Source organism: Ylistrum balloti, unplaced genomic scaffold (assembly GCF_031769215.1).
Source record: "Ylistrum balloti isolate Yb309-2 unplaced genomic scaffold, AGI_CSIRO_Ybal_v1 Utg369630, whole genome shotgun sequence".
Lineage (NCBI taxonomy): Eukaryota > Metazoa > Mollusca > Bivalvia > Pectinida > Pectinidae > Ylistrum > Ylistrum balloti.
The window spans coordinates 1856130-1868169 of NW_026781896.1; the positions used below are offsets into that span (position 1 = coordinate 1856130).

A 12040-nucleotide genomic window follows, 5' to 3' on the forward strand; every position below is an offset into this window, starting at 1 on the left:
ATGATATAAGGGAATCCTGATAGGTATTTCAGAATGGTAAATATGTGAATAGGCATGTTTCACGATCCCACTATTTGACTTTTTGAACCCGGAGTAAGGAGAGTTCCATTCTAAAACGAGGCGCAGGGTGTCAAAACTTCCCATTCAACATGGCTTCAAATGTAAATCTGCACGATATTGATATAGAAGACATCGGTAAATTGAGCGTTTTGGTTTTGAAAGACATATTGCAAGAGTATCGTGAAGGGTTAAAAGGTAATAAGGAAATGCTGGTTGCAAGATATATCACTCTGAAGTCCCGTTTATTTGATGAGCCGATATGTGTGAATTCTGAAAAAAGATGGCCACGACCCTTTTCCCGATTTCAGAAGTTGGAAGGACATCACTTATGACATGCTTTACGCATCAGCTAAAGGTCTTGTGTGGTCCAATGATTTGAGAAGACTATGTGAGAGTAATTTTCATCAACTTTATGACTATTTAGTTGTGAGGACAAAACAGTAAGACAACATGGAAATGGAGGGTTCGTGTTAGTTGTTATCCCTCTGATGGCACGGTGGTTTCCCCCCATGGGTTTTCCTCCACCGTTGAAACAACATTTGTTCCCTCAGCAGCATCGTAATAAAAGCTCTACAGAGCTTATGTTAGTTGTTAACCTGTACACTACAGTAAATAAAGGTTATTATTATTATCTGTCATTTTGACAAACCCCTCATCACACCGAGATCACACACTCGGTTAGGCATGCACTCTTCGTTATCTATAACCAGATATGATATTTTCTACTTAAACTCAACTATTTTGATCTTACAATACCAATGCAGTGAACACTTATACTAATCTTCACAGTATGCTATCCGCTTAACGGCTTTAAGATGTACAACGTCAACTTAGGCTACTGTTGGATGAGAGCTGTCAAACAGGTTGTCAACACCTCGCACCTCATTTTAATTTTTTAACCGGAGAGTTTTTTCAAATACGAAGTTAGAATGTGAAACGGGTCTATTGATGTTACTGTCACTTGATTTTTAAAGATTACCAGGTAAAGAAACAGTTCTATTTCATTCAGTTTTATATGACTTGTACCTGCCAAGTCTACCTTTTCTGAGAGTGACTATTTTTGGCTTCATTATATTAATCTATCAGTTCTAAAGCTTCGTGAAATCAAATAAAATTCAGACCTTGAAATCAAGAAGAGGTGATAGATGTTGAAGCTACAGAATCAAATTTCACTGTTGTACATTGCATTGCAATGCAAATGAATGCATGTATATATCATTTCAAAGCTAATTTTGGTCAAATGTGAAAACAATAGAGATTATTTTACAAGTTTAAATGTTACTGGAACATGATAACGGGTGAATTTTCAACTACTATTAAATTCTATTCTGATGTAAATCGTAGTGTCCGAAATTGTTATTATTATGCAATATTTAGGAACTGAGATCTGTATAACAGATATACAGAATGCCAGCTTTTGAAAATGTTTTGTTTACTGTAAATTAAAGACCTCACTATTGAAACCAATTAACAGCAGGTTCACCCACAGAAATATTGTTATAGAACTATTGTGCTCAAGGTTATGTAGTTAATATGTAATCTGTTCCATACAAGTGCTTTACATAACATACAAGCACTGGTATTAAGGATAAGACAAAGGTAGCAGGGTACACTGTGGTATTTTATACCTGTAGAACGTATCAATAAATGATATAGATTTTACTGTGTTTTTAAAATCTACTGCTTCATACCTCTAATTTACACTAGAAAAAACTATATACTTCATCATATTTGAACATGAAATTGATTTTGTGCTTTTACTTCAGCTATTTACAGAAATATTAACTGATTACATAACGACATGTACATAAGACTTGAGTACTCCTCATCAATGTCCATGGTTTACTGTATAATGACACAGGAAGAAGATTTATGGAAGTTTGGGTAATATTACTCTAGTGACACATGAAACAAACTACACTTGTATGTACCACACAACAATATAGTGTAGAAGGAATTAAAATTGATCAGGATGTACCATTAGCTATGGCCATCAGATCTAGACACTGACAGGTACAACAACCAGCATCCTATAATGTCAAGTTATTTAAGGCAACAGACATGTTTTCTTAATCCTAATACACAGATATATGGATCAAAGATATTGACTTAGGGCTAATTATCATATCTTACATTTATTATTGATTATGTTGTCCATTAGCATGACAATAAATCAACCTATTGTATAAACCTTGTCCTTAAAACACAATGTCTGCTCTCTCTCCATATATATCTGATGCTTTTATAAACAATGTATTCTTTACAGATATCATCTATACATGTTATGTGTTATCTATATACGCTGTGCCTAATATAAACAATGTATACTATACAGATATCATCTATACATGTTATGTGTTATCTATATACGCTGTGCCTAATATAAACAATGTATACTATACAGATATCATCTGTACATGTTATGTGTTATCTATATACGCTGTGCCTAATATAAACAATGTATACTATACAGATATCATCTATACATGTTATGTGTTATCTATATACGCTGTGCCTAATATAAACAATGTATTCTATACAGATATCATCTGTACATGTTATGTGTTATCTATATACGCTGTGCCTAATATAAACACTGTATTCTATACAGATATCATCTGTACATGTTATGTGTCCTTTATAAACACTATGTTCTAATAACAATGTATTTTATACAGATATTGTCTATAAATGTAATGAGTTCTCTGTATATAAAAGCCCTTTATAAACATGTTCTCTGTATACAATGTGCCCTATATAAACATGTTCTCTGTATACAATGTGCCCTATATAAACATGTTCTCTGTATACAATGTGCCCTATATAAACATGTTCTCTGTATACAATGTGCCCTATATAAACGGGTCCTCTGTATACAATGTGCCCTATATAAACATGTTCTCTGTATACAATGTGCCCTATATAAACATGTTCTCTGTATACAATGTGCCCTATATAAACGGGTCCTCTGTATACAATGTGCCCTATATAAACATGTTCTCTGTATACAATGTGCCCTATATAAACAGGTACTCTGTATACATAGTGCCCTATATAAACATGTTTTCTGTATACAATGTGCCCTATATAAACATGTTCTCTGTATACAATGTGCCCTATATAAACGGGTCCTCTGTATACAATGTGCCCTATATAAACATGTTTTCTGTATACAATGTGCCCTATATAAACATGTTCTCTGTATACCATGTGCCCTATATAAACATGTTTTCTGTATACATGTGCCCTATATAAACATGTTCTCTGTATACAAAGTGCCCTATATAAACATGTTCTCTGTATACAATGTGCCCTATATAAACATGGTATATCTATATAAACATGTTGTATACAATGTGCCCTATACAATGTGATTGTTTTCCTATATAAACATGTTCTCTATATACAATGTGCCCTATATAAACATATCTGTGTAATGACTGTTCTCTATAAACACTGTCCTATATCAATGTATTGTGTACAATGTGCCCTATATCTTTATGTGTAATGACTGTTCTCTATAAACACTGTCCTATATAAACATGTTTTCTGTATACAATGTGACCTATATAAACATGTTCTCTGTATATCTTTATGTGTAATGTGCTGTCCTATATATATAAACATGTCCTATATAAACAATTTTCTGTACAGATATCATTATCTCTAATGACTGTTCTCTATAAACACCTTGTCGTATATAAACACTGTCCTGTATAAACAATGTATTCTGTACAGATATGTTTATGTGTAATGACTGTTCTCTATAAACACTGTCCTATATAAACAATGTATTGTGTACAGATATGTTTATGTGTAATGACTGTTCTCTATAAACACTGTGTCCTATATAAACAATGTATTCTGTACAGATATCATTATCTCTAATGACTGTTCGCTATAAACACCTTGTCGTATATAAACACTGTGTCCTATATAAACAATGTATTCTGTACAGATATCTTTATGCGTAATGACTGTTCTCTATAAACACTGTCCTATATAAACAATGTATTCCGTACAGATATCTTTATGTGTAATGACTGTTCTCTATAAACACTGTCCTATATATACACTGTATTCTGTACAGATATCTTTATGTGTAATGACTGTTCTCTATAAACACTGTCCTATATAAACAATGTATTCTGTACAGATATGTTTATGTGTAATGACTGTTCTCTATATACACTGTCCTATATATACACTGTATTCTGTACAGATATCTTTATGTGTAATGACTGTTCTCTATAAACACTGTCCTATATATACACTGTATTCTGTACAGATATCTTTATGTGTAATGACTGTTCTCTATAAACACTGTGTCCTATATAAACAATGTATTCTGTACAGATATGTTTATGTGTAATGACTGTTCTCTATATACACTGTCCTATATATACACTGTATTCTGTACAGATATCTTTATGCGTAATGACTGTTCTCTATAAACACCTTGTCGTATATAAACACTGTGTCCTATATAAACAATGTATTCTGTACAGATATCTTTATGTGTAATGACTGTTCTCTATAAACACTGTCCTATATAAACAATGTATTGTGTACAGATATCTTTATGTGTAATGACTGTTCTCTATAAACACTGTCCTATATATACACTGTAAAAAGATATCTTTATGCGTAATGACTGTTCTCTATATACACTGTCCTATATAAACAATGTATTCTGTACAGATATCATTATCTGTAATGACTGTTCTTTATAAACACTGTGTCCTATATAAACAATGTATTCTGTACAGATATCTTTATGTGTAATGACTGTTCTCTATAAACACTGTCCTATATATACACTGTATTCTGTACTGATATCATAATCACACATATTATGCCCTCTATTTACATTGTGTCCTATATAAACCTCTTTTTTAATCTATTCAGATATCATCAATATATCCAATGTGCCCTCTATATACACTGTATATATAAAGATATCACTGATGCATTTGTCATATAATGTGTTCACTAAACACTGTGCCCTTATATGCATTGCATGTGATATTAGTGTCATCTCTACCAGACAAATTTGTCTTCATTTCTATAAATAGTTGTCTTCATATGACACATATGCCCTATTCACATATTTGCTCTCTATATTTACATACATGTGTCCAATATATTTTTGCCTTCTACACAGGTGACCATGTACATATTTGCCATATAATACACATATGTGTGACATGACTTTTCTATGTTACTCTCAACACTATAAACACAGATGTTCTTTATACAGATATGTCCTCAGAGCTTAATACACATGTGTCATTACTAGATGTCATTAAACAGGACTTGTTAGTGTATATACAGATCAATATAAACCATAAACCTTTAGCAATTCCCAGGTATAACCAACATACTAAATACAGCTTATTTGTAATGTTCATAATTTCCTACATCATGTTATATTCCCATAAAGCAGTGCATATTTAACTACAACAGCCAAGCATAGTCAGCTTTACTTTTTAGGACATCTGTACAAATCATACAACAATTAAAGTTAAGCTATCAATGTCATTGCAGACGTTTACACATTTATTTTACCTTGAATACATAAAGTACATGAATATTATTTGAATATTCAATATACTTTGATAGGCACACTTGCAATAGCCATTTATATGGCTTTCACAAATTACCATCTCCTTTGCTATAAATAGATCATAATGATCACACAAAAATTTCATTGGAAAAGACAAGATAAAGAAATGGTTCTACAAGAAAATGCTTTCATTCTAATGAGACTGGCCATCTTTAACTAATTTCTTGTACATACAATTTATTTTTGCAGGATTTCAGTATTTACCTGGACCAAAGATATCTTTAGTGGTCAGTGCATGCTACCGAGGTGTCATCTACATCAACGTATTATATCACTTATAATTTTACAACACAATCCAACTACCTTAATCAATAAAATCGTTAATTAAACATAAGACAATGTCCACCTGTAATCTCACGTAAGTAACCTACAAAGAGTTATAAACTCACTTGATATATATATATATATATATATATAGATAAACATATATGATCCAATGATTGCCTATTATTTTTTACCTTGTTGATTCTGATTAGGAACGCCTGTTGAGTGTTGTAGGCAAACATCTTCTGTTGCGGGACGGATGACGGCATACCTGGTCAGATCAATGCCAGGTGTTACATACAGGTAGACATGCTACAAAGCCAGTGTATATAGACTCCATTATCTAGTTTCCAGTACTATAATGCACCGTCGTTGGTCAGCTGATCTGGTTGGAGCTGACAGATGCGTACCTCCCACCTCGGGAGTTAGAAGTTTTAAAGCTCCACATCATTACAGATGTATCTGTTAGACTGAGCAGGTTATTAATCAGTTGAAATAGATGTTACCAACAAAAAATCCCCCAACGTTTTCCACACTTCAACCATGAACCAAAGACTGCACCGGTGTACTGTTATAAGTACAATTAGGCCAAATGCATGGTATTTATGGGTTTTCAGTATTCAATCCTGAGCACTAGCTGTCCATCGTACCTGGGATATCTGTATGAACAACTTCACTTGTACACACATATGGCCATATATACAGCTGTTTTCAAGATAATCAAACATGAACACAGTCTGATATTTTGCTGGACAAAAAAATGCAGAAATGCTGTTATATAATGCAGACTTTGCACACCGTCTGATAAACTGGAATGTAAATTCCACAAAAAAGGTTTGAAATCCTGTAACATGAAGTACTAGAAATCCAATGATTCTACCTGATGATGAACAGACCATGTGGTTATGATATCCATATATTTTATGTCACACATTTTAAAACACAATGGATTGAGTCATATTGTCATCAACACACCTGTCCTTCAAACAATTTCCAATTTCATGAATAAGTGATTATACAGTGCACTTAAAATGGTGCATTGGTGAGGTCTGTCAAACTGTCAATATTCATCACTGTATCAAATATCTGCCCTTGTTTAATATAATTACACCTGCACTAAGACCAACCCCCTGTCAGTATTGATATAATTGCTGCAACAATTAGGCAAGCTTGGAGGCTGATATGGCGCCATTGATTTACAGCAGTAAATATTGACACAGACAAATCCCTGCAATCCATATGCAAAAAAATCCCTGTGTGCAGACAGTGTTAGAAACAAGACAATTAATATTAATATATGTAGGGTAAGTGTCAAGTACTTCCTTGTAAGTCATAGTTCAAAGATCAATGAACTTTGAAATTGACGAAAAACAAAGGAAAACTTGTTAGGAATTCCTTTGAGATTACACAAAAGAATGTGTAACAAGTTAAATCACATGTTTTTTTTTTCTTTTTTTTCCTTTTTCATTTGGTTTCTGTTTTCTCTATATGTTAAGCTTAAGGGAAAGCTGTGTTTATATTTCAGTTGATGTATCTCTGATTCTTAAATCAATACTTGAGTTAAGCTTCAACTATGAAATGCAGTGCCTTGCTTGTTAAAAATAAAATTGTTCATATAAGATATTACATTGCTCAATCACTCATGATCAGATTACTGATGAGAATTTTGTAAAACTCATGATGCTGGAATCACCTCGAGAATCTGATACTTCTTTGTTTTGTACAATATGTACAATCTTCTTTTAAGGCCTTAACTTGATCACTGCCTGTCATCCCTTTGGGAGCTTGATACAGATAACACAACAAGACTACACAGACACTTCTGACCAGCCAACACATGATTAAAAATAAAAAAAAACATAGCTAGGAATCAATGTCTGTCTACCAACTACCTATATAATCCGTACCACAGGGATAGAAATAAATACAGGGCATCCTTTTTAAAACATCTGGCCAAACAAGAGAGCTTCAAAGTGACCCTGCCAGTAGGGTTCACAAGACATTAATCATATAAAGGCTCCCAGACAACCAAATAAGTCACTCAGATTCACCTGATTATCCAATATCCTCTGACACCATGATCGCCTTTCAAAATTCCACCGCACAAAGGCCTACACACTTCGTGCCTCATTCCAGTTGGCAGGTTTTTTCCCCCCCTAAACATATTCCTTTTAAAATCTTTTGTAAAACTTACACACTATTAACCAAGCAGCTGAAGAATTAACACCAAGAAATTTAAAACTGTCTGATTACTGTTGAAAAGTTTTATTGGGGGTTATTAAACAACTTTTTTGTAATTAAAAAGCATGCGAATTCAGACAGCCCTTCTACAACAATCAGTGGAGTGTGAATTCCAAACTAATGGCACTTTGTGTTGAAATGAATGGATACCTAAGTTTTTATGTGTATAAACACACATTTTTATGTCATTAAAGTAAGGGTGTGTAAACATAGCCTGATAAATTAGACTCTACTATATAACCACTACATTTGTCACATACAAACATTTCAGATTCAGGTCTTAAATTCTGATGTAAAATTGATAAGAGGAGAAATCTTTTCATTTTTTCCATATGCCATCCTTTACACAGATAGCTATTAATTACACCAGCATTAGCTTTTTTATTCACTTAACTGGTTCAATTCAAGTGTACCCTAATATGAACAGACGTTGTTATTTAGAAAATTAGATATATATCCCAGAGTGGAAATTCTTCATTCAGATATAGTGTGACACCCTTAAGCTGGACAGATATATCCCAGTGTGTAGAATTTTTGTCCTAATCTAGGCAGAAACACCAAACCTGGACAGATATACCCCAGTGTGGAGAACTTTTGTCCCAATCTAGGCAGAAACACTAAACCTGGACAGATATATCCCAGTGTGATGAATTTTTGTCCCAATCTTGGCAGAAACACTAAACCTGGACAGATATACCGCAGTGTGATGAAGTTTTGTCCCAATCTTGGCAGAAACACTAAACCTGGACAGACATATCCCAGTGTGGGGATTCTTTGTCCTAATCTAGGCAGTAACACTAAACCTGGACAGATATACACCAGTGTGGGGATTCTTTGTCCCAATCTAGGCAGAAACACTAAACCAGGACAGATATACCCCAGTGTGATGAATTTTGTCCCAATCTAGGCAGAAACACCAAACCTGGACAGATATATCCCTGTGTGATGAAATTTTGTCCCAATCTAGACAGAAACACTAAACTTGGACAGATATATCCCAGTGTGGGGATTCTTTGTCCCAATCTAGGCAGAAACAACAAACCTGGACAGATATATCCCAGTGTGGGGATTCTTTGTCCCAATCTCGGCAGAAACACCAAACCTGGACAGATATATCCCAGTGTGTGGATTCTTTGTCCTAATCTAGACAGAAACACTAAACCTGGACATATATACCCCAGTGTGGGGATTCTTTGTCCCAATCTAGGCAGAAACACTAAACCTGGACAGATATATCCCTGTGTGGGGATTCTTTGTCCCAATCTAGGCAGAAACACTAAACCTGGACAGGTATATCCTAGTGTGGGGATTCTTTGTCCCAATCTAGGCAGAATCACCAAACCTGGACAGATATATCCCAGTGTGGGGATTCTTTGTCCCAATCTAGGCAGAAACACTAAACCTGGACAGATATATCCCAGTGTGGGGATTCTTTGTCCCAATCTAGGCAGAAACACTAAACCTGGACAGATATATCCCTGTGTGGGGATTCTTTGTCCCAATCTAGGCAGAAACACCAAACCTGGACAGATATATCCTAGTGTGGGGATTCTTTGTCCCAATCTAGGCAGAATCACCAAACCTGGACAGATATATCCCAGTGTGATGATTCTTTGTCCTAATCTAGGCAGAAACACTAAACATGGACAGATATATCCCAGTGTGGGGATTCTTTGTCCCAATCTAGGCAGAAACACTAAACCTGGACAGATATATCCCTGTGTGGGGATTCTTTGTCCCAATCTAGGCAGAAACACCAAACCTGGACAGATATACCCCAGTGTGGGGATTCTTTGTCCCAATCTAGGCAGAAACACTAAACCTGGACAGATATATCCCTGTGTGGGGATTCTTTGTCCCAATCTAGGCAGAAACACCAAACCTGGACAGATATACCCCAGTGTGGGGATTCTTTGTCCCAATCTAGGGTTACACAACTAATCTAGACAATCATATGCAAGTGTGGGTATTCTTCATCCAATGAAAGGGTTATACATTTAACATGGTCAGAAACATTCCAGTATGGGGATTCTTAGTCTCAGTCTAGATTGACAAACTTAACCTGGACACAGACATTCAAGTGTGGGGATTCTTTGTCTCGTCTAGATTGACAAACTTAACCTGGACACAGACATTCAAGTGTGGGGATTCTTTGTACCAATCTTGGTTGACATACTAACCTGGACAGTGACATTCTATTATGGGAATTCTTTGTCTCAATCTAGATTGACAAACTTAACATGGACAGTAACATTCTATTGTAGGAATTCTTTGTCTCAATCTAGGTTGACACAGTAAACCTGGACAAATATATTCATGTCCCCATGTAAGGATTGATACTTCACCCAATTTATGTAGACATATCCAAGTTTAAGGTGTTTGTGTTCTAATACAAAATGAAACACTCAACCACAACATATATATTTATGATAAACATGTCCATAAGTGTGGTGGCTCTTAGTCATGTTCTGAGAGGATATTTTTTATATAGAAATCAGAAAAGGGACATAACTCCCATAAAGTTTGCCATTGCTCCTTTTACTCCTATAAGCTGACTCTACATGTTGCAGGAACTTTTTGTTCAGCTTGATGATACCATGGTAGACAAAACCTTTAAACATTTGATTTCCTGGTCTAAAGGATCACACAATTTTGATAACCAATCTTCCCCTATTTGGCCTCACCTCTGCAGTGCCCCTAGAGGTCTTATTTTCAAATTTTCAAATTACGTCATAATAGTACCCCTCTGATTTCACTGAGGACCACATACTTTCCTTTTATAAAACATTGATTCTCTTTCAGATTATGCTCTAAATCAAATTTTGGTCAAATAAGCTTTTATCCATGATACAGATAGAAACAAGTTTTAAAAGTGTACCCAATTATTCTTTCAATTTGGTGAGCTGAAAACAGTCACAAATAAATCATGGCAGTTCCAATCAAATGTGTACAAAGTTTCATAAAACTGGTCATAAATTAAGTCAGAAATTTTAATATTTAATCATCTAGGATCTAATTGATTACTGAAGTATGGGGACCATCAGAACATCTATTTTCTGTAAAATATTCTGTGTCTTTGGAAATATGCTTTTTTTCTTGCAGCTGACGGCATGACAGAGGGCTTGATAGCACAACACGAGACTTGACAGACAAAATTAATTAAAACAGAATAAAAACACAGACTTTACAAGTAATGGGACAATCTGATACAATTCTCATTCAACAAAGACTTGTAAATGACGACTGTACAAACAATAACAGATCTACCAAACATGCCTTTAAAACCTATCACCACCCTTGTAACCTCCTGATTAATATCAGCAGTACAGGTAAAATGTGATAGTTACCAAAAAAGATTAACTGATCATACAACGAAATGTTGTATATTTGATGCTGGTGCTGATAGCTATTGCTTGGGGACATGCACCTTTGACCTCCACTGTCTGACCTTTAACCCATAAGTTCATCAACCTTTTATGTTACACTACATAATTGACCAAAGCTTCAGTGAATCCTTTTGGATATAACCACTAATATCCCAATGGCTTTCTGTACTCTAGTCTGGCCTGAAGATAAATATAGTCTGGAGTACAGTTATTAACGAAACTATATTATTCCTGTTCAGATCAACTATCATGATGTTCATTTTGTTTCATTCCCAAACATTTCTGAACATTTAAGGTACAAACAAGAGATCACAAAGGGATCTTTGTGCCCCCAGCCATGATTTGATTTCTTATTTGTTCATTAAAAGGTGGATATATATCCTTCTTTTCTCCTCTGTTTTTGCTCTTACTGACATAAAATTTGAACATTCCTTTGCAGAAATAGTAATAATATTATCTTTAA

The 12040-nt window shown here is 34.6% G+C and overlaps 1 protein-coding gene across 1 annotated transcript in view; it reads right to left on the reverse strand.

The window, feature by feature from the left end:
• Positions 1 to 6219, reverse strand: part of LOC132552352 (pleckstrin homology domain-containing family H member 1-like) — a 92973-nt gene extending 86754 nt beyond the window's left edge. Inside the window, exon 1 of the mRNA XM_060216515.1 lies at positions 6145 to 6219. Coding sequence (XP_060072498.1) covers positions 6145 to 6219 — 75 coding nt within the window. The remainder of the gene's footprint in view (positions 1 to 6144) is intronic.
• Positions 6220 to 12040: the final 5821 nt, after the last annotated feature.